We start from the raw sequence: 27,415 nt of genomic DNA on the forward strand, positions 1-27,415 counted from the left end.
GCCTGGCAGAAGGATTCGGGTGAATCCGAATACTGCTGAAAAAGGCTGAATCTTGGCCAAATCCCAAAGCAAATGATGGATTCGGTGCATCCCTACTTTATAGTAACAAGAAATAGTGTCTTTATTATTTTTAAAATGAATATCATTTTAAAATTACCCCTTTTTTTGGCTATGATGCCTTAAATTGATTAGCAGAATAATATTTGTAATGCCGGTAACCTGTGGTGCCTCCAGATGTTTCTCAACTACAACGGTCAGGGTCGCAAGGAGTTGTGGTTGATTAAACATCTAGAGGAGCCAAAGGCTGCCCAATCCTGAAACAGAAACAAAGTCAGTGGCCATGCCCCTGTCATGTTCCGCCCCTGCAGACGGTTTGATGATTTTAAAGCTCATCCTCAGAGGAGCGATTGGTTTTGACTATTGCACATTCCGTAGAGATAGCGCAGCCGTCCAGGAGGTGGCCATACTGCTCTTTCATCTCCTCAAACAGACAGAGGGAAGAGTGGGAATGTGGGAAATGAAGGAGCTGCTCATTGAGCAGAAGCTGCACCTGGTACTTCTCTCTCTGGGTCTCGGCCATGTCACACCGATACAGCACGAAGGCCAAGTTAGAGGCATACGGAACGATGTGCCCACTCCGGAACTTCCGCTCAGTCTGGCTAATAAAGTTCTCTGCCGTCAGGGGTGTCTCGTCCTTAAACAGACCCATGAGAGCGAGCAATGGCAAGAGGGTCTCGGCGTGGCCAAACTGCATAACAACGGGAATGGAGACCTGCTGGGAGCTGTAATAGAGACGGAAAAATCTGTGTTATTAATGGGATAGAGTGCGGTGCTACAGCATACACTTATGCTAATTATTAAAGGGGAGCTATCGCAAAAATGTAAATTTAACACGAGCTTCATCATACTAAAATAAAAAACTTTCTAAATACAATCAATTAAAAATTCTGTACCGTTTCTGAAATAATCAAGTTTATATTCACTATCCCTCCCTCTGCATCTGTTTCTCTTCATTCTCTCTTCATGCAGCAGTTGGGTGTCAGATATTCATTGACAGTTAGATCCAATATATCTTATAGGGGGGGCTTTTTTTCCTGGCAGATGTATTAGAGCTCACTCTATTAAACTCACCAGATATCATGTCTCTCTACATGCAGGATTTGTGCAAAAGGCAGTTATTTTGTTAGATTGTTTGTACTGGAATCAGTTATTTGAGTGAGCTCTAATTCATCTGCTAGGAAAGGAAGCCCCCCCTATAAGAACTGCGATCCCTGAATCTGCACCGAGGGGTAAGTAAGAAGTTAAGGGCATTTTCCCAGGGGTAGCAGCTAGGCTGGGGGGAGGAGGGAGGGGTTGTCTACGTAGGGTAATGGGGTAGGATTTTTTTTTTTAGCTAAGGGTTGAATTCTCCTTTAACAGCCTCTATGCGTATTGAAAGGTTTCCACTAGATGCAAAACCAAGAGGAATAACAAAAAGTGGCTCCTACCTTTGCTACTATAACAGCCTCTACTGTTCTGGGGAGGTTTTCACTAGATGTTGGAACATTGTTGGTGGGATTTGCTTCCATATGGCCACAAAAACATTAGTAAGGTTGAGCACTGAAGTTCAGGATCAGGCCTGGCTCACATTCAGGGTTCCAAATCATACTATGGTGGTTCAGTTGGGTTGAGATTAGTACTCTGTGTAGGCCTGGCAAACCCTTCCACTCCCAGCAAACCTATTCATTTAGACCTGGCTTTGATCACAGGGTATTATTGTGCTAAACCAGCTAAAGCTGGCCATAGAAGTGTACATTTTAGCCTTGTATCCGACTAACGATCGGACGCAGCAATCTTCCGACCTGCAACTAACTATTCAGATGAAATAAAGTAGTAAAAGAACAAATCAGATGATGCCCGTGACAGCGATCGTACGAAAGTTATGACTGACAAATAGCAGTGACAGTTACTCATTGATATCTTCAGATTCATTCAACTAAATCTTTGCGTCTATGGCTAGCTTTAGGCCTTTCCCGAAGCGGTTGACACAAGGTCATAACCTGTACAGCAGGGTTTTATGAAGCTTTAGGCATTCCCTATGCTGAGGACAATTCAGCAGATCAGCACCCCCAATATGTTCCCTTTGTTTAGAAAGGTACCATATAACTCTTCCAACATTGGTAATTCCATGAAGGAAGCATCATTTATTCTAACTAAGCACAATACATTATTTTTTTCCCATAAAAAAAAGTGATGCACGAGATGACTACAGATATTAACAATAAATGACATGTCTACAAGGAAAAGAGAGGAATGCTTTTCATCAGTAGATATGGTCAGTAGCTGGTTTCATAAAAAATACAGATACAAAGAAAGAGAGATAAAACTTCTAGGAAAACATATTTCTCTACTGTGAATGTTATCAGTGCAGAGAGTTGTAGGAAGCCCTCCGGTAGAAATGGCTACGAAAGGTCATCGATCAACCACCTGGCTGTGATCACAAACTTCAGTGCCAAAAGAGAGGCAACAAAATATATATAAAAAATGGAGAGAGATGTACCACTGTACAGTAAGTGGAATAAAAATGGTCAAAGCAAGGGGCAATAAACCTGTTTTCTCAACATGAGTTCAATGGATAGAACCTATGCTCAACATACTTATTTTTATTGGGAAATATTTATGGTTTCTTCTATTTCTTGCACTTAACAGGCCACATTTTTACATTGAAACTAAAGTCCCATTCCTACAAGCAAGGTCACAATGAGAAGCCCTCTGTATAAACAAACCCCTCCCCCCAGACTACAGCCCAAACATAAATAAGGCCATCCTCTTAATATAGGACTGGGTTTGATCTCTTTTGCATGTAAAGTGACAATAACTCAGCATGCTCAGTTCATACCCCACTAATAAGAGTAATTGCTCTAGTCAATGGAGAAGGTGCTTCAATGACGTTTTTCTTCTTTATGCAACTACTGAAATTCCAAACATTAATTTTTCCTAAAAACTATGCATTTGTTTTACACTTGAACATTACCCATTCAGGCCAATCACAATATAATATACATTATATGCACATCAATTTAAGGCACATTTGGCCTTTTTATTCCTTTTAACCCTGAAATGTAAGCAGTTGCTGTTGACTCTGGGCTTTATGTTTACCGATGTTTTGCTCTTAACAGATATTGATTATAGAAATCAGCTAATAATTACCTTGTAATAATGCACAATCTATTTTCTAGTTGACACGTGTGAACCCAATGACTGTTTAAAGGTACAATGTCAGGAATGAAGTAGGGTTTTTCTTTTAAAGGAGAAGTAAAGCTTAACTAAAGAAGTAGATAGAAATGTTGTACATGATGTTTTGTGCTTCTTTACCAGCCCAAGGCAACCACAGTCCTTTAGCAGTAAAGATCTGTGTCTCCAAAGATGCCCCAGTAGCTCCCCATCTTCTTTTCTGCTGATTCACTGCACATGCTCTGTGCTGCTGTCACTTACTGAGCTTAGGGACCCACTCACAATATACAGTACACATAGAATAGAAATGTCACAATATAAGGCTGATTAGTAATTTATACACATAATTACTACATGGCAGCACAGAAACCAGTGCAATTAGCATCAGAATTGAATAATCAGCAAACCTGTAGCATCAGCTTATATTACAGCCAGGGAAGCTCATTTTCTGCTGGATAATTAGTGACGAGCCCTAAGCTTAGCTTCTCAACAGCCAATCAGAGCCCACTGAGCATGTGAGTGTCACAGACACTTTCCAAGATGGTGACCCCCTGTGACAAGTTTGAAGTCCTGGATCATTGCTGCTATTGACAAGCTCAAACTTTAGCCTCGTGCAATAAGTTCAGTATATAAAATATGGTATTTTTAACCATATTCATGTTTAGGGTTTAGTTCTCCTTTAAACCCAGAATGCTAACAGGGAGTTCGGTGCATATTTTTCAGTGTTTTTTTCCCAATGCAGCGTTTGTAAACTGCTTTGGCTGGCAATGCACAAACACATGATACCTGCCAGTCTAATATCTCATTAGCAAAGCTAAGGGTATCAATATAAATTTGCCCCTCCCTGTGTTACTAGAACAGCTTATTGATTCTAGGATGGTTCCGATTAGATTTTGGATCATTACTGAGACTGGGCATTGATGTTGGGGATCAGGCCTGACTCACACAGGTATTTAGTTGTGTTAAGGTCAGTTCTGTGCAGGGACCCTGGCCCAAACCAACAGCCCCCAACCATTATTCCTCCAAACTTTACCAGCGGCATTATGCATTGGGGCAGAAAGTCTTCTCCTGGTATCTGTCCCAGACTTTTCCATCAAACTGGCAGATAGTTGACTTGTGAAATGCACCTTTTCCTTTATACCATGCAACCAATGTCTGGCATTGAACCTGGTGATGTTTGACACTGACCACAAATAAAAAGCCCCCACTCACTAATAAATAGTTGCTGTGCGGACACTGATTCCAGAGACAGTTGTAACTCACTGAGAACCAAGGGTTCCAACAGAGGACATGTTAAGGTCACTACAAGAACCTGTAGGCACCTGGGCAAGTCAAGCAAGGTTTGACCAATTGCGGTCTACAGAGAAGGACACATCAACAAATATTCATCATTCTTGGTGTGAGGCTCACAAAACTCATTTTGCTAAGCCCAACAAGGAAGAGGCTTCTCTTTAGCATGAAATATCTTATTTCCCTTTCTGTTCTTTCATAAGAAAGAGAACGGAGTAAATACCTGCAATTTTCAATATATAAGAAAAATGTCAACAACAATACTATTTGAAGCACAAAACCAACTCAACCAAGCAACGGCATAAAAACCAGAAGATCGATATCCTGGCCAGAACCAGTGTCCTTCATCTTAGACATATACCTTTATAGACTGATCATTTTCGTTCCCTTCCACTACATTATTGCAATTCTCCCAGTCTTTAACACAATTTTTGTGGACCCTCTCAAAAGCAAGCAGTTGTTCTCAGCTACGTACGATGTTTTAATCAATATCTCTTAGCAACGAGATAACGATAATTGGAATATGCTAATATTTACCTTATAATAAGACATACAATCTGGTTGACACCCATATCTGGATTGAAACATATCTGGATATATAATCCAAAGCAAAGGTAAAGTAAAAATACTACAAACGTTCACTAAATGAGGGAAAGTCAACTAAACTGTGACCAGCTGTTGTTTTTTTTTTTTTTTGAGAAGGGCACAGGACGAAACAAAACATATATGATGGGTATCATGATTCTCTACATTGTGGCAACCATCAGCTGCAGGTCTTTGAGCAGACCATTTGGAGTAGATGACATCGGATTAGAGCTAGTCCTCCAAACTGAAAACCAAGTTGTCACTGTAGATAAGAAGTAATAATCTCTGACAAGAACTGAAAGTCACATCAATGATAACGTTGGGTTCTATTCTAGAACCCAGATAGGAACTCTGGTTCTCTCTCTCTCTGATAGCTTTGGTTGGCTCATGAATACATTTCAAAAGATTATGCAGAAGTAAGTAAGCACTCCATAAAATTAACTATATGTATCTCCGCCACAGTATTTCTACAGGATTAGCTTTCTTTGTAATTTGTTTGTGATATACAATATGTGTCATGCAAGAAACAATATATTCTCCATCATAAAAGCAGGCCCAGTGCTTCTTCAATGTTCTTCAACCACACCTAAATCCCTGAGTATTGTGCTGTGTCACGGTGCCTCTTGCATTTGGTTTTATCGTGTTACGTGAAGGACATGAATGACAAGACTATAAAATGACTGTAAAAATGCTGAAAATCCCACTATGAGCAACTGTAAGTGGTATAAGGCCAACCAGCTGGAAGCCACCACTACCACGTTACATTCTGGAACTGATCTACATCTGCCGTGCCCACAAACAGCAACAGGGTTTGTCTCTCCAATTTTCTAAATCATACTTGTCCTGTGTCCTTCGACAAAAACCCAACCAAATGAATATTTGGTCCTTTTTAAGAATAGTGATAAAATATGTTGCTTTTTTTCAGCTGGGCAATCATCAGCAAGACTACTACATGGCAGGGTTGTCCAACAGGAGGTCCACAGAGTCTTTTATGGCCTCCAGTATCTCCATAGATTGTTGGTAATCAACCCAGTGGCACTTGGCAGGCCAAATCTGCATGAGAAGAATTCTGAGTTAATGAGCGAGATAGTGCTTGGGGGACGAAGTCTGAGCATTTACGTCTTTGTGAGTGTTATCCAGTGAGTTCCAGTTCATTTGTTGTAAGATATGTATGGAATTAACCAAATGGATGAACCTTGATATCCACCTCCTTGTGGTTTTTTGGATCCTGTCTTCTGAACTTGCTTGGCTTTTCACTTTTATTGAGCCCTGAGCAAAACAGGCTGAATGCCAAACACCGGGACATAACTATTCCGATCCTTTGTTCCCCCCTAAATATCTAGAACCCCATTAGTGAGAAGCAGCTTCTGCTTTGCTTTCAAAGGCTTATGTTTCAAGTCTTTGTGAGGATCAGTCAAAACGTTGGCATAGGTGTTGGTTGCTGATCATTCAGATCTCTAAGAAAATGAAAGCCCACTGGCTACACTGCAGTTTCCCTGCCCTAGAGAATGGCTGAACATTTTGGATTTTGGAGTATAAATCTATGACCAGATCAGCATCAAATATCAGCCATGCAATAGGCTCTGAGCCTTAGTAATGCATCATAAATAAATGGGTTGAGGGACAATGATTCCACAGATAAGGCATCTGTTTAAAAAACTTCTCTTTATCGCAAAACTAAACAAAGGTTGCTGCTTAGGGAAGGTAGAGGATTGTTTATACAGAGCTCATTATCTCATTAAACAAAGTACCCTGCTTATAACGTTTCCTCCTTTTGGTCCGGTTGGATCTGGCCAGAGGGCGGGGCTGTTGTGCAATTGGGGCGGGGTTGTGATGCTGCGGGTGCGGGTTGCGACATCAGGGGCTATGACGTGGTGATCGGCGATTGGACTATTGCCGCGTCAATCATAGGGAATCCTGCCCGGTTTCACTAACTGGAAAAAAACAAACCGAGCTGTTCGGGTCAAAACGACCGGGAGGACAGTTGTATTTGTATTTATATAAACAATATATTTAAGGAATGAGCAGAATAATAAGCAGAAGACATTTTCAAGAGTTTATTGTTCTCATGTTCACCTTAAAATACTAATATAAAAACCTAATTTTCCTATCTTTTTAGCTTTCTTCAGTATTGGCACTGGCATCAAATATCATTTCAACTGGCCAAGCCAGAAAAGTGCGAGTCAATTCGCACCCCTCTCCATTTCCCCTGGGCATAACCATGTGCAACGGGTACTTGATTTCAAAATTTCATATTAAAAAATGTCAGGACTTTTGACCTGTATCAAGGTAAACAATCCGGCTGCAATACAGAACATTTAGTTATCACTGAGATAATCAGTAACTTCTGTTACCCCAAGCTAGAGAAGGACACGGATATGCCTTGTTTGGGTCTCGATAAACAAAGCTATTTAAAGGAGAACTAAAGCATAATTAAAGAAGTAGGTAGAAGTGTTGCACATGATGTTTTGTGCTTCTGTACCAGCCCAAGGCAACCACAGCCCTTTAGCAGTAAAGATCTGTGTCTCCAAAGATGCCCCAGTAGCTCCCCATCTTCTTTTCTGCTGATTCACTGCACGTGCTCTGTGCTGCTGTCACTTACTGAGCTTAGGGAGCCACTCACAATATACAGTACACATAGAATAGAAATGTCACAATATAAGGCTGATTAGTCATTAATACACATAATTACTACATGGCAGCACAGAAACCAGTGCAATTAGCATCAGAATTGAATAATCAGCAAACCTGTAGCATCAGCTTATATTACAGCCAGGGAAGCTCATTTTCTGCTGGATAATTAGTGACGAGCCCTAAGCTTAGCTTCTCAACAGCCAATCAGAGCCCACTGAGCATGTGAGTGTCACAGACACTTTCCAAGATGGTGACCCCCTGTGACAAGTTTGAAGTCCTGGATCATTGCTGCTATTGACAAGCTCAAACTTTAGCCTCGTGCAATAAGTTCACTATATAAAATATGGCATTTTTAGGCATATTTCTTTTTACAGTTTAGTTCTCCTTTAATGTAGCAGTTGAGCCTATAAGCATCTAATCTTCTCTCTCTAAAAAGCAAATCTTCTGCAGGTGAAACCATGGGGGGAGGTATAGTCATTCCTTTGTTGAATGACATTGAAAGACAAAGTCCTGATTTACCTACGGGGTAAATGTCATTTTAGGGGCAAAGGTCTAGCAACCAATCAGATGTTTTGTTATTGCAGCAGTGGATGGGCTGCTATGGGTTAATGGCGCTGGAGTGAACTTTGCTTACATTACTACATTCACCTTTGTACTTGTACCAGTCTTTCCACATGCCTCTGACACTCGGCCTTAGAATTAGGCTGAGCAGCGGTGATGCTGCAGAAAAGCAGTGGGGCCTCTCTACTAAAAGCTTTTCATGTTCAGTCTCCTGGAAACTTTCACCTATTTAAGTTGAACTTGTCCCTCAGTGATGCACAGTCACGCACATGTCACAGTATAGTACATATTTGTTACTACGGATGCACCCAACCCACTATTTTGGATTCGGCCGAACCTCTGAATTTTTCATGAAAGATTCAGCCGAATACCGAACCGAATCCTAATTTGCATATGCAAATTAGGGGTGAGAAAGGAAAAACATCTTAGACGTCCTTGTTTTGTTACAAAAAGTCACGCAAATTCCCTCCTACCCCTAATAATCCACAAAACGGCAAAAATTTGCAAAAATGCATTGAAGTCTCTGGGCGACAATTTTTTTTCACTCATTGGATTCTATGGGCGTAATTTTTGCAGCGAAACTCGGCTAAAATTTTCGCTCATCACCTTTGTATTGGTCTAGTGCAGTGATCCCCAACCAGTAGCTCGTGAGCAACATGTTGCTCTCAGTGGCCTCAAAGCAGGTGCATATTTTTTAATAAGTTTTTTGGTTTACAAGTTTTGGTTGTATAAAAACCAGGTGCACTGCCAAACAGAGCCTTAATATAGGTTGACAATCCACATAGGGGCTACCAAATGGCCAATCACAGCCCTTATTTGTAACCCCAAGAAAAAATTTCATGCTAGTGTTGCTCCCCAACTCCTTTTACTTCTAAATGTTGCTCATGGGTTCAAAAGGTTGGGGATCCCTGGTCTAGTGCGATATATATATATATATATATATATAAATATTTCCCTATTGATGCAGAATGAAGACGATGCAATTGTTTGATGTGGTTAATTAAAAAGACAGGGCCTAAAGGTAAGAAAATGGGAGAGGGGTACTTAACACAATTCAGCAGGAACAGTCCCCTAAATTTGCTCATAGTCTGTACAGAAAGATCCCATAAAACTATGGCAGCATAGGTATTCCCTGTACTAAGCACAATTCAGCAGGAACAGTCCCCCAAGTTTGCTCATAGTCTGTACAGAGAGATCCCATAAAACTATGGCAGTATAGGTATTCCCTGTACTAAGCACAATTCAGCAGGAACAGTCCCCTAAGTTTGCTCATAGTCTGTACAGAGAGATCCCATAAAACTATGGCAGCATAGGTATTCCCTGTACTAAGCACAATTCAGCAGGAACAGCCCCTAAGTTTGCTCATAGTCTGTACAGAGAGATCCCATAAAACTATGGCAGCATAGGTATTCCCTGTACTAAGCACAATTCAGCAGGAACAGTCCCTAAGTTTGCTTATAGTCTGTACAGAGAGATCCCATAAAACTATGGCAGCATAGGTATTCCCTGTACTAAGCACAATTCAGCAGGAACAGTCCCTCCATTTGCTCATAGTCTGTACAGAGAGATCCCATAAAACTATGGCAGCATAGGTATTCCCTGTACTAAGCACAATTCAGCAGGAACAGTCCCCTAAGTTTGCTCATAGTCTGTACAGAGAGATCCCATAAAACTATGGCAGCATAGGTATTCCCTGTACTAAGCACAATTCAGCAGGAACAGTCCCTAAGTTTGCTCATAGTCTGTACAGAGAGATCCCATAAAACTATGGCAGCATAGGTATTCCCCTGTACTAAGCACAATTCAGCAGGAACAGTCCCCTAAATTTGCTCATTGTTTGTACAGAGAGATCCCATAAAACTATGGCAGCATAGGTATTCCCTGTACTAAGCACCAAGCTGTGTACTTGCAAATAAAGACAAAAATGTATTCTTGTGCCACAGAGAAAGTCCTGAAATAAAGTGTAGCTATAAGTTCTAAATGTGAACACATTGGTACAGAGGGAAGTATAAATGACACTGTGCTGCCTCCTTGTGTTTCTTTTCCAAATGTGCATTTCTGTATCATCCACGTTCAGCCCAAATGGAAAACATGAACATTATAACTATAAAATGTTATAAAAATCATCTGTAGTTTATACAATACTAGCATATTCCAAAGCACTTTACAGAGATTGCACCTCATTCACACCATTCCCTGGTCCAGCAGAATTTAATACACTTTCATTTTTTGATGTTACTGTTCCTTTAAAGGTTGAATAGTAAATAAAAATTCGAATTTTAATTTTTTTTAGTGTCAAAATTTACACATTTGAATTTTAATCCTCCAATTTGAATGTAAATTCAGTGTGAGACTTATCACACCTTGACCCTGGAAACAGTTCTAATTCGAATATTCGCCACCTAAAACCTGCCGAGTTCAAGTAGATCCGTCCGTTGAACCATTTGAAGATGTTAATTGGCTTCCTGAATTGCCTTCGATTTGAATTTCAAATATTAAACATTAGAATTATTTCTTAAATAACTTCCCATTCAAATTGTGAGTATATTCGAATTTATTAAAAAAAAAAAAATTCACATAAATTCGACCTTTGATAAATCTGTCCATAATTGTTATAGCTACTTTTTATTACTCATCTTTCGATTCAGGCCTCTCCTATTCATATGCCAGTCTCTTATTTAAATGTGCATGGTTGCTAGGGTAATTTGAACCCTAGCAACCAGATATCTGAAACTGCAAACTGGAGAGCTGCTGAATAAAAAGCTAAATAACTCAAAAAAACACAAATAATAAGAAATGAAAACCAATTGCAAATTGTCTCGGTAATTTCGCGCTCTACATCATACTAAAGGTTAATTTAAAGGTATACCAACCCTAATAGTTATATTTAGCTGCAATATACACACAGTTTCCCTGGATGATCATAACTATAGTTATAGGTCTACTGCAAGAATTTATGATATTTTTGATAAGGGGTTCAATTTGGCATAAACCCCCAAAGGTTACTTTTTAGTGATGTGCGGGTCAAGAAAAACATGAACTAAAGGTCGTGGGTGGGGAGAGCAGGAAAAAGAGCTCAACCCAAACCCACGACACGCAAATGGTGCAGCGAGGTTGGCCTGAACCCGTCCAACCTACAGGTATCAGGCTGGCCCACACATCACAATATATACATATATATATATATATATATATATATATATATATATCGAATATGCATACAGGGTAGACCTGTTAGTATCCTGCATGCATTATCACAGCAAGAAGGTGCTTCAGTAATTGTTCAGTATAAAAATTGGGTAAATAGATAGTTATTTAGCCAAAAATGTAATGTATAAAGGCGGGAGTGACTGGATGTGTAACATAATAGCCAGAACACTACTTCCTGCTTTTCAGCTCTCTTAGTTTCCACTGATTGGTTACCAGGCAGTAACCAATCAGAGACTTGAGGGGGGCACATGGGTCATATCTGTTGCTTTTGAATCTGAGCTGAATGCTGAGGATCAATTACAAACTCACTGAACAGTTATGTCCCATGTGGCCCCCCTTATAGTCACTGACTAACTCAGAGTTAGAGAGCTGAAAAGGAGGAAGTAGTGTTCTGGCTATTATGTTACACATCCACTCACTCCAGCCTTTATACATTACATTTTTGACTAACTAACTATATTAGATACATTTTTTATCTATTTACAAGATCAAAATAAAATGGACTCTGGAGAACCTCATCAAATTCTGTGTGAACCTAATCCAATTCTTGATGAGGTTCTCCAGAGTCCATTTTATTTTGATCTTGGAAGTATTGTGGCTTGGACGGAACCCTGAGACGCATTGGAGTGAGGGACCACCCAAAAATTTGTATCATTTTATCTATTTACACAGTTTTAATTTTTATACCGAACCGTGCCTTTAATAACAACGAAGAGAAGCAAATCATTTTTATTGATAAGATATCCTTAGAAATATATATTCAGAATGAACAGGAATTTTCTGTTGGTAGAGGAGTAGCACACAGTGATAGAACACGTTGTTATTTAAAATGCATTACTAGTACTTGCAACTGATAAGCAAAGGTTAGTCATTATAAAGTTATTAGGTTTATTGATTGGCCATTGCACACACAGTATCATGGGAGTCTGGAATTCAATACCACGACCTGATAGGGATGTGCAGGCAATCGCTCCTTACTCCGTGGTTACTATTAGCTAATATTACGTGAAATCAATTCCGAGTTTAGTAGGGCTGGAATTTTATCATTTAAAGCACGGCAGAAGCATGTGGGCAAATAAAGTTTTCCATTATCAGTGACAGTTATATGGTGCAGGCGGCAGTGATTAGCTATCAGAATGCTTTTATAATTGGATTGTTACGCACATAATCATTCTTTTCTTGGTACGAAAGTGTGGTACCTGGTACGAAAGTGTGGTAGCAGAGTGGTACCACACTTTCACACCAAGAAAAGAATGATTATGTGCGTAACAACTGCACTATTTCTCCAATTAAATACAAGGGATATCAATGGAGATTAATAATACAGTATTGTCAATGATTAGGCTGGGATGAAGCAATCTGAAGTGGGTTTAAACTTTAAGGGTCAAAGACACGAACATTAGCAATCACGTCTGCCAAAAATTACAGGCACATTGCATGTCAGCACTTTTTTGGAACCGGAGCCCAATGCCAGGTTTATTTTTTATATATATATATGGGGGATGGAAGTGGAATCATGTTAGACGCTCCCTAAACAGATACTTACAGGAACAGCCCCCTAAGTTTGCTCATAGTCTGTACAGAGAGATCCCATAAAACTATGGCAGCATAGGTATTCCCTGTACTAAGCACAATTCAGCAGGAACAGCCCCCTAAGTTTGCTCATAGTCTGTACAGAGAGATCCCATAAAACTATGGCAGCATAGGTATTCCCTGTACTAAGCACAATTCAGCAGGAACAGCCCCCTAAGTTTGCTCATAGTCTGTACAGAGAGATCCCATAAAACTATGGCAGTATAGGTATTCCCCTGTACTAAGCACAATTCAGCAGGAACAGCCCCTAAGTTTGCTCATTGTCTGTACAGAGAGATCCCATAAAACTATGGCAGCATAAGTATTCCTCTGTACTAAGCACAATTCAGCAGGAACAGCCCTCTAAGTTTGCTCATAGTCTGTACAGAGAGACCCCATAAAACTATGGCAGCATATGTATTCCCTGTACTAAGTACAATTCAGCAGGAACAGCCCCCTAAGTTTGCTCATAGTCTGTACTGAGAGATCCCATAAAACTATGGCAGCATAGGTATTCCCTGTACTAAGCACAATTCAGCAGGAACATCCCCTAAATTTGCTCATAGTCTGTACAGAGGGATCCCATAAAACTATGGCAGCATAGGTATTCCCTGTACTAAGCACAATTCAGCAGGAACAGCCCCTAGGTTTGCTCATAGTCTGTACAGAGAGATCCCATAAAACTATGGCAGCATAGGTATTCCCTGTACAAAGCACAATTCAGCAGGAACAGTCCCCTAAATTTGCTCATAGTCTGTACATGGAGATCCCATAAAACTATGGCAGCATAGGTATTCCCTGTACCAGGTCCGGACTGAGAATTAAAATAGGCCCTTGCATTTCAGGTACACAGAGGCCCAATCAGCCCACGAAGAGGCCCAAACAGCCCTCACCAGCACACTAAATACTGACTTTCAGTGGGACCTTATAGCAGCCCCTCTGGCATTTGCCAGAACCCACAGATTGCCAGTCCGGGCCTGCCCTGTACTAAGCACAATTCAGCAGGAACAGTCCCCTAAATTTGCTCATAGTCTGCACAGAGAGATCCCATAAAACTATGGCAGCATAGGAATTCCCCTGTACTAAGCACAATTCAGCAGGAACAGCCCCTAAGTTTGCCCATAACCTGTACAGAGAGATCCCATAAAACTATGGCAGCATAGGTATTCCCCTGTACTAAGCACAATTCAGCAGGAACAGTCCCTAAATTTGCTCATAGTCTGTACAGAGAGATCCCATAAAACTATGGCAGCATAGGTATTCCCTGTACTAAGCACAATTCAGCAGGAACAGTCCCTAAGTTTGCTCATAGTCTGTACAGAGAGATCCCATAAACTATGGCAGCATAGATATTCCCCTGTACTAATCACAATTCAGTAGGATCAGCTATGTAAATATGATCATAGTATGTACAGAGATATCCCATAACTTCATGCTAGTGTTACCTTTTGCTTTCTGTGACTGCAATCTCTAAGTGTTGGAAGATGTGCTGGAACAAGTGACAGCTGGACCGGCTGTTAATATCATACCCGTAGCCGCGTTTCCAATACTGTTTCAAATCATTGAGGTATTCTAAGACCTGCCCAGAAAAGTAAAAAGTAGTTAGTAACTTGCTTCCTTGCATTAAAACCAAATAATACTCGGGACTGGTTCCATGACAGTCCCCTATCTTCGCTGCTTATTCTTCAAGTGTATTCCATTCTAATAACATTAATAAAGGCACACAAAACGATGACCCCTACATATAGCCCTGCAGCCACTGTTTAACATTTAATGCCTGGTAACCAGCATGAATATAATTCTAGGCTCTAGTAGCAATGGCTCGTAGCACATTAGACACAAGCAGCCAATCAAAATGATCCATTTAAATGCCAGTAGTCATATCGTGGGTGCTTTCCAGCTCACTTGCTATTTACCTGCTTTTACTTAACCTTTCCTGAATGGCCCCAATATTAACTAGTTGTGCCAATGTTCTTAAAACTTTGTCCCATATACAGTCTTGGTGCCCACAACGTATCTAGATAATACTTGGCATGAGCATTAGTCCTTTAACCTTATAAAGCAGTGATACTGAATATAATTGACGATCGAGATCGAACTGCATACTCACCCTGGCATCTTCTTCATCAAACAGGCTGCACCAAGGAGAATTGACAATATTCTTAATGGCCAGTTCAAACGAGCAGATAAAAAAGGCCATTTGGATCAAATCTGAGATTAAATGGGAAAGAGAAGGAACTTACTTCAGAGTATAAAGGCCTCCATACATGGGCCGATAAAAGCTGCCGGCGGATTGAGTCGGCAGCTTATTGGCCCGTGTGTGGGGCCATCCGACAGGCTTTCCCAATCAATATCTGGCCATCTCGATCGGGCAGGTTAAAAAGTCCTTTGGGATCACAGCCGCATCTGTGCGTTTATACTGTACCCCCGGGATATGACCGCCCGTATTGGATTCATTATGATCCGATCGTTGGGCCCACGATCGGATCAGCCCGATATTGTCCACTTCAATGTGGGCATACCTGGAAGAGATCTCTATGTCTATGGCCACCTTTATTCCATTGCATGTGGATAATTGAGGATTAGATCTATGCATAGAGGATTCTCCAATCAGAATGCTATAAACACTATCTCCAAATGCTGGCTGCCCTTGTCCCTGGCCATCACAAAGAAGCCCAAACAAATAGAAAACTCAGTCCTACAACCCCTCTAGCTGCTCCAACTCCCAGAACCCTGTGTGAGCCACAGTCAGTTGCTGCTGTGTGTGGGCACCAAGAAGCAATAACCAGGCATAAGTAGGCACAAAGAGACAGGGCACCTGCGGAGAGCTCTTGTTCCGGCACATCCAAAAGAGTGGAGATTTTCTGAATCACTTTCTTCATCTCTGGGCTTTGTTTGAACTTATCCACTTCATGCAGCGCCGTGTCGTTGTCTTCCACCTCAACCAGAAACTTAGGGCAGTGATCGAAGAAACGCATCAAAGTGTCGTTGATGACGGGCTCCATGCCAGGGAGATCTGGGAACAGAGAAACGACAGGGTGGCAAATTTTAAAGTATATGTTTATAAAAAGTGTAATGAAACATTGGGCAATTGTGGCTACTGGTGACTCTCTCTCTCTCTCTTCAAGAAGCCCATAAGGTCTAAATCCAGTTATAAGCGAGGGAGAAATTTGAAAGAAATTCTAAGCCCACCTGACCCTGTCAGTAATTATTTCAAGCCCCATGCACAGCAGTTTTAGCACATAAGCCTGGGGTTTACAAGTGTATAGGAAGCATTATGTGCAGCATTCTCCTTTTTTACACATCCCCATACAGGCAAAATGTATAATATCAAGCAGAGAATGTCACGCGACACCTCTATGGTTGTCTACATAATTCAATGTCCTTGTGGTCTCCTTTACTGTGGAATAAATAGCAAACAGTTAAAAGAGAGGATTGTCATGCACAGGTCCAGCATCTGGGCATCACTTGATCAGATAGGACAGAAAAAAGTAAAAATAAAAACAGGAGACGGCCCAACAGCTAGTGGCTAAACATGGGCCAGACATAGACCAGCGACATTTATGCCAACTGAGCATATTACAAACAGGGAAAGGAGAGGGGACTGTGACAGTGTCTTTTGGATCCATGAGTTGGATTGTGTGGAACAAAGGGGGTTAAGTAGCCAGTTGGTGTTACTTTGTTTTTTAACCTAAGGTGAAATTTTCTTTCCACTGAATAAGCAGAAAGAGATGTAGTTATTGTAAGTGATGTTTTTGCTACAAATGGAAATTGCTAATTTAACCAAAGTAACTACATAGACAGACAGACCATACATGCATGCATAGATAGAGGTATCTAGCTAGAAAGCAATTACTCTTGTCTGCCTTCTAATGTTATTGAACAGTGACACCTACAACTCAATGGGATTGTAACAGTCAAGCCTATAAGGCACAATATGTAAGCTATGCACACCTAGGGGGCTGTTCCTGCTGAATTGTGCTTAGTTCAGGGAATACCTATGCTGCCATAGTTTTATGGGATCTTGATATACAGGCTATGAGAAAACTTAGGGGGCTGTTCCTGCTGAATTGTGCTTAGTACAGGGAATACCTATGCTGCCATAGTTTTATGGGATCTCTCTGTACAGACTATGAGCAAACTTAGGGGCTGTTCCTACTGAATTGTGCTTAGTACAGGGGAATACCTATACTGCCATAGTTTTATGGGATCTCTATGTACAGACTAGGAGCAAACGTAGGGGTCTGTTCCTGCTGAATTGTGCTTAGTACAGGGAATACCTATGCTGCCATAGTTTTATGGTATCTCTCTGTACAGACTATGAGCAAACTTAGGGGACTGTTCCTGCTGAATTGTGCTTAGTACAGGGGAATACCTATGCTGCCATAGTTTTATGGTATCTCTCTGTACAGACTATGAGCAAACTTAGGGGACTGTTCCTGCTGAATTGTGCTTAGTACAGGGGAATACCTATGCTGCCATAGTTTTATGGGATCTCTCTGTACAGACTATGAGCAAACTTAGGGGACTGTTCCTGCTGAATTGTGCTTAGTACAGGGAATACCTATGCTGCCATAGTTTTATGGTATCTCTCTGTACAGACTATGAGCAAACTTAGGGGACTGTTCCTGCTGAATTGTGCTTAGTACAGGGGAATACCTATGCTGCCATAGTTTTATGGGATCTCTCTGTACAGACTATGAGCAAACTTAGGGGACTGTTCCTGCTGAATTGTGCTTAGTACAGGGAATACCTATGCTGCCATAGTTTTATGGGATCTCTCTGTACAGACTAGGAGCAAACTTAGGGGCTGTTCCTGCTGAATTGTGCTTAGTACAGGGAATACCTATGCTGCCATAGTTTTATGGGATCTCTCTGTACAGACTATGAGCAAACTTAGGGGACTGTTCCTGCTGAATTGTGCTTAGTACAGGGAATACCTATGCTGCCATAGTTTTATGGGATCTCTCTGTACAGACTAGGAGCAAACTTAGGGGCTGTTCCTGCTGAATTGTGCTTAGTACAGGGAATACCTATGCTGCCATAGTTTTATGGGATCTCTCTGTACAGACTATGAGCAAACTTAGGGGACTGTTCCTGCTGAATTGTGCTTAGTACAGGGAATCCCTATGCTGCCATAGTTTTATGGGATCTCTCTGTACAGACTATGAGCAAACTTAGGAGACTGTTCCTGCTGAATTGTGCTTAGTACAGGGAATCCCTATGCTGCCATAGTTTTATGGGATCTCTCTGTACAGACTATGAGCAAACTTAGGAGACTGTTCCTGCTGAATTGTGCTTAGTACAGGGAATACCTATGCTGCCATAGTTTTATATTAATGTACAGACTACAAGCACACTATACGTATGGAGTTTTGAAAGAGAAGTAAATGCAGGTGGAGCTAGAAAAAGCGAGGGCAGTATTGGACTGGCCTGCCAGAATACTATAGCTTCTCCCAGAGGGCCCCAGACAGGTGTAGTGGGCCCAAGTCATGGACAATACCCAGTGCCCTTTCTTGTGCCACCTTAGATTCATATCCCACACATGGACCTCTTCAGCAGTGTCTACAACTGTCCCATTGTTATGACAGCAGGCTCTCGACAACAGGCTCTTGAGATCAGGTTCTTGGTCGGGACCTAAGAAGCTACCCCAGCACCGACGGCCTTTACTTATAGATATAGATTATATCAAGGGCACACTGGTGTATTATAAGTACCTTACCTTTTAATCCACTCTCAGGAGTCTGAGGGAAGCGGAAGTAGTCATGCACAAGGCCACTGATAAAGGATTTTGTGCTGTCGACACATCTGTGCTTGGAGCTTGTGGTGAAGGTCATTTTGCTCTGCTTTAGTCTCTCCTCTGTGAAGAGTGAGGGGAACAACGAGGCCAACCTATAGGCCAGGTTCCTCATGTCCTGCTCTCCTTTCTTCACCAACTGTCCGTCCATCCAGTCCTCATACCACATCTCCCACTGCTGCAGTCTCTCCACCAATTCAGACCCGATGCCCTTCTGCTTCAGAATCAAGTCGTGCATCTTCTTCATCTTCTTGATCTGTTTGTGGGTGGGATACCGGGTGCCGTGTCTGATCACAGACACTATTTTGAGGGGGGTACATGTGTTGGGCAGGAGGTCCTGCTTCCCAGTGACCAGCAGAGGGTTCTCCTGGAGAAATGGGTTGACTTCTTCATACCTGGTTTTAGTCCCAAAAAAAAAGGTTAAACCAGGAGGCCGGCTTTCTACTGATGTACGTGCTGAGCTGCAAAGCCAGGTGACCGAGATAAGGAGGATCTGGAAAGGTTTAGGGGAGCAAGGTCTGCAAGGAGCAAACAGAAAACTCATGATGACGGTCCCACATACACCTTGGCAGTATAGAGAAATATCCTTAGATAGAGCAGCTGGTTACACTCTCCCTTTTCATCTGTGTGTCTTTCCTAGAATAACATATCAATAAAAAATAGTTTAAAATTGCAGGAAAAGCAGGAATCTAATATATATATATATATTGTATTATGTACCCCCTACTGTAAATGATAAGGATATTAGAACTCACTGAGGGGTTCTGTGACCATATAAAGGCACAAGGCTGCAGAGTTATACAGGGAACTCGTGCATCACTCGTGTATTATTAGGGATAATGTACCCCCCACCGTAAATGATAAGGATATAAGAAGTAGGGATGCACCAAATCCACTATTTGGGATTCGGCCGAATCCCCGAAAAAGAGTCGTCCAAATAACGAACCGAATCCTAATTTGCATATGCAAATTAGGGGTAGGGGCAAAAAGTCGCGTGATTTCCCTCCTCGCCCCTAATTTACATACGCAAATTGGGGGTGAATCCTGCTGAAAAAGGCCGAATCCTGGATTCCGTGCATCGCTAATTAGACCATATAAAGGCACAAGGCTGCAGGCTAACAGGGAGAGTTATACAGGGAACTCCGAGTATCACTCGTGTATTATAAGGGATAATGTACCCCCTACTGTAAATGATAAGGATATTAGAAGTCACTGAGGGGTTGTTCTGTGACCATATAAAGGCACAAGGCTGCAGGCTGAATTATACAGGGAACTCTGAGTATCACTCATGTATTATAAGGGATAATGTACCCCCTACTGTAAATGATAAGGATATTAGAAGTCACTGAGGGGTTGTTCTGTGACCATATAAAGGCACAAGGCTGCAGGCTGAGTTATACAGGGAACTCTGGGTATCACTCATGTATTATAAGGGATAATGTACCCCCTAATGTAAATGATAAGGATATTAGAAGTCACTGCGGGGTTGTTCTGTGACCATATAAAGGCACAAGGCTGCAGGCTGAGTTATACAGGGAACTCTGAGTATCACTCATGTATTATAAGGGATAATGTACCCCCTACTGTAAATGATAAGGATATTAGAAGTCACTGAGGGATTGTTCTGTGACCATATAAAGGCACAAGGCTGCAGGCCTAGTTATACAGGGAACTCTGAGTATCACTCATGTATTATAAGGGATAATGTACCCCCTAATGTAAATGATAAGGATATTAGAAGTCACTGAGGGGTTGTTCTGTGACCATATAAAGGCACAAGGCTGCAGGCTGAGTTATACAGGAAACTTTGTGTATAGCTTCGGTATTATAAGGGATAATGTACCCTCTACTGTAAACTATATCACTCATGTATAATGGATATCAAGAATAAAATATCTAATACCTGTACCTGTGTTTGTGCACAATAAAATCACTACAGTCCTCTGGGTAAGGGGAGGCATGTTGTGGTCCTTCCTTCTGCTGCCAACTAGTGATCATTCAGACACGCAAGTTAGGGGGCACCAGCAGGTACAGGCCATAACCAAGCCCAGCACTTACTGCTCACCTATGGCAGGTGGTCAGGACAGGGCCTTGTGCCCATGCTCCGCTCTACTACTTGCACTGGATTCCCAGCTTTTGGTCCCCATAGAGCCCTTGTATGTTTTTGTATTTATCTATCTTGCACCCACCCATGCCCCCCCCGCCCAATTAAATACATAGGGTTCTATTTAAGATTGCTCAATAATCATTAAGGAACTCGCTGGTTTTGGGCCTGATTAAAGGAGAACTTAACCCTAAAATGAATTTGGCTAACAATGCCATATTTTATATAATGAGCTTATTGCACGAGGCTAAAGTTTGAGCTTGTCAATAGCAGCAATGATCCAGGACTTCAAACTTGTCACAGGGGGTCACCATCTTGGAAAGTGTCTGTGACACTCACATGCTCAGTGGGCTCTGATTGGCTGTTGAGAAGCTAAGCTTAGGGCTCGTCACTAATTATCCAGCAGAAAATGAGCTTCTCTGGCTGTAATATAAGCTGATGCTACAGGTTTGCTAAAGTGGTGGTAGTAAAAGACATTTTCTAGGAAGCTGGAAACCCAATTATTAAAGGACTTTACATGGAGACCACAATACATTGTTATTATTTTTTTTACCAGATACAAAAGATATTAAAATATTGTTTAATAAAAACAAATGTGTACGTTATAGAATTTACAATTAAAAAAAAACAACAAATGACTGAAGATCGAGTTCCAGGACTTATTAGCTTCTGACACTCATTTTCCATGACCCCCCTATACACCTGGAAATGGTGGTTCAACCCTGGGCAGCAGTGTAGCCGGTAACTGGTTCCCAGGGCCCCACCAGGGGTGCTAGACCCATAGTAAACGCAGAAGATTCGGGAGTGCAGAAGGGCCATTGCACACATGATGCAGGGTTCTCTCGTTACATAGATCTCATACCCTGTGCACAAATATGGCACCTCCTCTGTAGTCTCTTCTGACCACTTGCGTTTTGTCTTCTCTTCTTGATCTGACACTGATACGTCTCTCAGAGTGTCACTTTGCTCAGTGTCCTTCCTACCTTCTATATCCCCCTCCTCCAACATCTTTCCACTCTCCTCCGTATTAATGAACTGCACTTTTCTCATGTCTGAATTCTTTACCCTGTCCCCATCTTTTTCCTTCAGACAAGCATACGCACCTCCACCTTGCTTTTGTGCCACCATATCTATTGCTACCATGCAGGCATGAAGAAGTGGGCCTCCCTCCTCATCCGTCCTGTCAGAGGCTACTGCCAAAATCTGTCCACTCCTCGGATCTACCACCACAGCTCCGACTCCCTTTCTTCCCCTCGCCTGACTTGCCCGTCGTTCCTCCACCGCAATCCTCATGTAACGCCCAATTCTTGTTCTCTCTTCCTCACATAAATGTCTGCCCCTTTGGCTTTCTTCTGCACTGCCCTTTGCATGGTAAGTACTCGGCCAGTATCCCGACCACAGCTGCTGCTCCTTCGGGTTCCTTGGTGCCCTAGAGGGGACGTACACTAAAAACGGGTCACCCAAACCCTGCAAATCAACTTTATCTTGCAAAATATCTGTTAACGAAGCGATTGCCCACAAGTCAAGACTATACCGATTATTTTGTGGTTTAGCAATAACACCACCATCTGCTAATTCATAATCTGACTGACGGACTCCGGATTTCAGGACATCTTCCTCTTCCTCCTTTGTAGCGAGACGAAGGAGGAATTCATGGCGAGAGGCACAAGATCTCACCCTCTTAAGGAAGCGTAGAGTTTCAGGGAGAGGATATTCATTAGATATGAGAGAGGCGAGAGATGTGCCGTTTATCAAGGATGGAGGCAGCAAATGCTGCAGTTAGTGGGGGGCTGATATAACCTGCCTCAGCCTCTCTGAGTTCTTGTTCCTCCTCCAGAGAAAGCACAGGGATAGGACTCCAGGTAGGTGAATTTCCAGGACCATCTACTGATGGTGCCATGAGGAAAGCTGTGTGAAATAAAACAAATATCAGCCGGTGTGTCACGCGCAATGCAATAACAAGTGCAAACGTTGCTCGTGAACAAGCCGACCCATCACACATTTGCTTTCATGATTCTACAGGTCAGTCAATACTAACAGCTGATCGGCAGCAATATTGGCACTTGTTATTCTAAATCCATTCTGACAACAAAGATCAATGTAGTAAACAGTCTTAGTGCAACTATTACCTTTGCTTCTTTAATATTTGTTATTTTCTGCTCTTTGACTCACTGCTTACCATTATTTCCTTTGCTTTCCCTGTGTGTCCTATTTTTCCGGTAAACTGAAGACAAGGCGTTTGGTGTAAAATTTACGCACCTTTTGTTATACCTGTCCCTTAGCCGGCCAACCTGTGAACCATTGTTATCCTCTTCCCTATTTTCCCTTCCTATCGTCTACTCTCCCCTATGGAACAGTCCCTATTCCTCATTTCTGTTCTGTCTCTTTTGCCATCACCTTTTGTCCCATTTTCCCCATCCCCATGTTTAACTGCTTAGAACTGACCACAGATGACTCTTCTATGTTCACAAACTTAATTTTCCCAGCAGCACAACATCACTTCTTGCTAACTTAATTTTCTGCTGAAAAAAAAAACCAGCAGGTGGCACTGTTGTTTCAAAATCTCTATATTCACAGTGTAAAACAATATCTCAAAAGCTAGAAAAAAAATGAAGAGAAACTTAAAAAAGAGCAGTCTGGTTGATTCTACGTTCATTTGTTTTGAGGGTTTCCTCTGATTACGGAGCACTATCCTATACGTGTATTTTACATTGATTTGGGACTAAGCCTGTTTACTACATTATCTCCCAAAATGTCCACAGGATAGACAGCTGATATCTTGTTCCATTACACTATTCCAGTTGATTCTACAGCCGCATGTTGACATGGGTCGCCCTTTTGTAACAAAGAGAGACGATTTATACCGAAACTTGTTACTTATTACCACATTGTTGATTCACATCAAGGAAAATAAAGGGTAAGGGTAACCTTCTATATTCACTGGAATGATTGTTTCACCTGGCAATGTAATGCACCGATTGTCTACCATCAAATAAGACCAACAGCTATTTGGTATTGCCCGTTTTCCAGATCTTCTGACCCGTCCGTGATTCTTATTCACAGCAGCCACCTCAAGAGATGCATTATGGTCCTGCCCATAATAACTCGGCATAAGAGAATAATCTAAATAAAATGTTACTGTAACTGTAGCCAAGCCGTGTAACCCCATATCTAAACATACCTTTGTACCCACATCTAAATGAAAGGGGATGTGCACATTTTGCAGGGTGAAACCAGTGCATTCAACAGATTTTCAATGTGGAAGATAAGAGGGGATGCTTAAATGAAAAACATGGAAAAATATTTTTCGAAACGCATCAGTTAATAGTGCTGCTCCAGCAGAATTCCGCACTTAAATCCGTTTCTAAAAAGAGCAAACAGATATTTTAATATTTAATTTTGAAATCTGACATGGGGCTAGACATATTGCCAATTTCCCAGCTGCCCCCAGTCATGTGACTTGTGCTCTGATAAACTTCAATCACTCTTTACTGCAAGTTGAAGTGATATCACCCCCTCCCTTTCCCCCCATCCAGCAGCCAAACAACAGAACAATGGGAAGATAACCAGATAGCAGCTCACTAACACAAGATAACAGCTGCCTGGTAGATATAAGAACAGCACTCAATAGTAAAATCCAGGTCCCACTGAGACACATTCAGTGACATTGAGTAGGAGAAACAACAGCCTGCCAGAAAGCAGTTACATTCTAAAGTGCTGGCTCTTTCTGAAAGCACATGACCTGAAAAGGACCTACACACCAATATCACAACTAAAACAATACACTTGCTGGTTCAGGAATGACATTTTATATTGTAGAGACAGAATCACTTTAAGACAAAGCCATCATCACTTACCTCTTTGGTGTGTAATCTGGCCTTTGTATGAGGATCAGAGGAGGAGAGTGAGAAAGCTGGAAGAACAAAGGAGGATTTACTATTATAGTTTTATTATAGAGAAAAGGAAACAGGTTTAACAGGGATAATTTATTAACCCATTATTGCCTACTGAAATCTGTGCAGTCACACCTTGTACATATGACAGAAGACACTTTAATGGTATGGGTGGTGTGTACAAGGAATATTTATGTCTGTTTATAGTCATATTCTCATTACATAATTACCCCTCATTTAAGTTTATGGCTTATTTCCCAGCCATTCACTGTGTGTGTATTTGTACAGCTAGTCTTGCAGGCCACATACCAGGATCACTTACCCTTTATCTACTAGGCATTTATACTTACAGTACTACTGCCTGGGGAAGTCATTGGTTCAAGAACAAGCGCAGATAAGTTAATGGGGTTGTTCACCTTCACATTAACTGTTCGTATGATGTAAAGAGGGATATACTGAGACAATTTTCAACTGGTTGTCATTTTCTATCATTTGTTAGTTATTGGGCTTTTTATTCAGCAGCTCTCCGGTTTGCAATTTCAACAATCTGGTTGTTAGGGTCCAAACTCCCCTAGCAACCATGCATTGATTTGAATAAGAGCCTGGAATATGAATAGGAGAGGCCTGAATAGAAAGACAAGTAATAAAAAGTAACAATAATAATACATTTGTAGCCTTACAGAGCATTTTTTTTTCAGATGGGGTCAGGGTTGCCAGGTTGGTGGTTTTCCAGACAAATTGGGCTACTAATTTAAAGTTCAGGAGGGTTTTAAAAGTACAAACTAGCCAAGGTACAGGTTTGGGCTACTTTTTGGGGCTTTGGCTGGTTTGTACTTTGTAAACCAGCCAAAGTTTTTTCTTACCCTTATGTGCCAAGCCTCCCAATGCATGTTGGGTAATGTAGTTTTTGCTTAAAAAAATCCAACTGCCAAGTTTAATGCAAGACTACAATACCCAGCATGCAATGGGACTGACTTGTGTAGAAGTCAAGAATTACCAGATTTTGGTCTCTGTACCCCAGTCTCCACCTTTAAGCTAACTTTTAATATGTTATAGAATGGCCAATCACAGGCAACAATTTAATTGGTCTTCATTGTTTATTTTGTATATGTTATAGAATGGCCAATCACAGGCAACTTTTTAATTGGTCTTCATTGTTTATTTTGTATATGTTATAGAATGGCCAATCACAGGCAACTTTTTAATTGGTCTTCATTGTTTATTTTGTATATGTTATAGAATGGCCAATCACAGGCAACTTTTTAATTGGTCTTCATTGTTTATTTTGTATAGTTTTTGAACAATTTGCCTTCTTCTTCGGATTCTTCTAAAAACACTGCTCTGTAAGGCTACACATTTATAGTTATTGCTACTTTTTATTACTCCTCTTTCTATGCAGACCCTCTCCTATTCATATTCCGGTCATTCATTCAGATTAATGCATGGTTGCTAGGGTAGTTTGCACTCTAGCAACCAGACTGCCAGCATTACAAACCGGAGAGCTGCTGAATAAAAAGCTAAATAGCTCAGAAACCACAAACAATAAAAAATGAAAACCAATTGCAAATTGTCTCAGAATATCCCTCTCTTCATCATTCTAACAGTTAACTTAAAGGTGAACGACCCCTTTAAGCATTCTTGCATTTTCCGGTGACTTTCCTCAATTTCAGACAATTTTGGGGCAAATATCTGATGGCCACCAAAATGTCTAGAGGTTGAGCTGTTTTCCCAATATTTATTGAAACTGTATATGAATTAGGGCCTGATGGGGCCCCTATACCTCCTGGGCCCCCTCTGTAGTTACTCCCAGTTGACAGTCGAACCTTTACCATTTTTCTTAATGGAAAAATTTGCGAAAGAGTGAAAATTTGAAAAAGGCATTTTTTTCCCCATATATTAATTTACTTTTTAGACTTTGTTTCACTGCACACTTTGTGCTACTTTTGAAGGCGCCTCTTGGCCAGTTTTGCAAATTAGAGCCGACAACCCTAGATGGGGTCAGTGACCCCCATTTGAAAGCTGGAAAGAGTCAGGAGAAAAGGCAAAAGAAGTATAAAAGAGAAGAAATGAATCGCAACTGAAGGGTTACTTGGAATTAACCATTGCAGAACATACTAAGAGTTCATTTAAAAGTCAAAAGCTCCTTTAAGAAAGATTATCTTGACAGAGACACAAAAATCACTGAAGTTTAAAGGCACAATATTAAAAAAAATGGAATCTCCCACAACTGGAAAACAACAACATAAACAAAGAGTTTTTCTGGGTGGGCAGAATCCAAATAAACACCCAGACAGACAGACAGAAGAAACACTATAAAACGTCCCTGCCCGTGTCCCTCAGTGTCAATACCTGGGATCGCACTGCTGCTGCTCTGACAGGTGAAACACTCGCACTGCACAACCTGCTTGTTGATCTCAATGTAAAGTAACAGCGCGCCGGTCCATCTGCGCATGCGCGTGACGTTCACTCCGCTGCTTCTGAGCATGCGCCAGCGAGACGTACCCTTGCCCCGACGTCATAGGAACGCAGAATGAGGCCTGTTGTTTCATTTAGGAA

General features: G+C 41.3%; 2 protein-coding genes across 2 annotated transcripts; both read right to left on the reverse strand.

Annotated features, from left to right (window-relative positions):
- Window positions 1-40: 40 nt before the first annotated feature.
- minpp1.S (multiple inositol-polyphosphate phosphatase 1 S homeolog) lies at window positions 41-27,355 on the reverse strand. Its single transcript, XM_018227312.2, has 7 exons — window positions 27,209-27,355; window positions 24,824-24,879; window positions 18,788-19,498; window positions 15,884-16,081; window positions 15,176-15,276; window positions 14,511-14,644; window positions 41-782 (listed from the first exon to the last, which is right to left on the reverse strand). The coding sequence occupies exons 3-7, from the start codon at window positions 19,404-19,406 to the stop codon at window positions 383-385; spliced, it is 1,452 nt and encodes a 483-aa protein (XP_018082801.1). The 5' UTR covers window positions 19,407-19,498; window positions 24,824-24,879; window positions 27,209-27,355; the 3' UTR covers window positions 41-382.
- On the reverse strand, window positions 21,395-27,344 carry LOC108697173 (probable inactive tRNA-specific adenosine deaminase-like protein 3). Its single transcript, XM_018227097.2, has 3 exons — window positions 27,209-27,344; window positions 24,824-24,879; window positions 21,395-22,745 (listed from the first exon to the last, which is right to left on the reverse strand). The coding sequence occupies exons 1-3, from the start codon at window positions 27,342-27,344 to the stop codon at window positions 21,516-21,518; spliced, it is 1,422 nt and encodes a 473-aa protein (XP_018082586.1). The 3' UTR covers window positions 21,395-21,515.
- Window positions 27,356-27,415: the final 60 nt, after the last annotated feature.

Source organism: Xenopus laevis, chromosome 7S (genome assembly GCF_017654675.1).
Source record: "Xenopus laevis strain J_2021 chromosome 7S, Xenopus_laevis_v10.1, whole genome shotgun sequence".
In the NCBI taxonomy this organism is placed as follows: domain Eukaryota; kingdom Metazoa; phylum Chordata; class Amphibia; order Anura; family Pipidae; genus Xenopus; species Xenopus laevis.

What these genes read in the sequence shown, in the direction of transcription:
- minpp1.S (XM_018227312.2), bottom strand. Translation starts at nt 19,406, where the DNA reads ATGAGTTTTCTGTTTGCTCCTTGCAGACCTTGCTCCCCTAAACCTTTC. An exon ending in GGAACAAGAGCTCTCCGCAG is followed by an intron (nt 15,277 to 15,883) that starts GTGCCCTGTCTC and finishes ATTTAATCTCAG; the next exon opens with ATTTGATCCAAATGGCCTTT. An exon ending in GCAGTCACAGAAAGCAAAAG is followed by an intron (nt 783 to 14,510) that starts GTAACACTAGCA and finishes TCTCTATTACAG; the next exon opens with CTCCCAGCAGGTCTCCATTC.
- LOC108697173 (XM_018227097.2), bottom strand. Translation starts at nt 27,344, where the DNA reads ATGCTCAGAAGCAGCGGAGTGAACGTCACGCGCATGCGCAGATGGACC. An exon ending in CAGCAGCAGTGCGATCCCAG is followed by an intron (nt 24,880 to 27,208) that starts GTATTGACACTG and finishes TTGTTCTTCCAG; the next exon opens with CTTTCTCACTCTCCTCCTCT. An exon ending in CCAGATTACACACCAAAGAG is followed by an intron (nt 22,746 to 24,823) that starts GTAAGTGATGAT and finishes GCCCCCCACTAA; the next exon opens with CTGCAGCATTTGCTGCCTCC.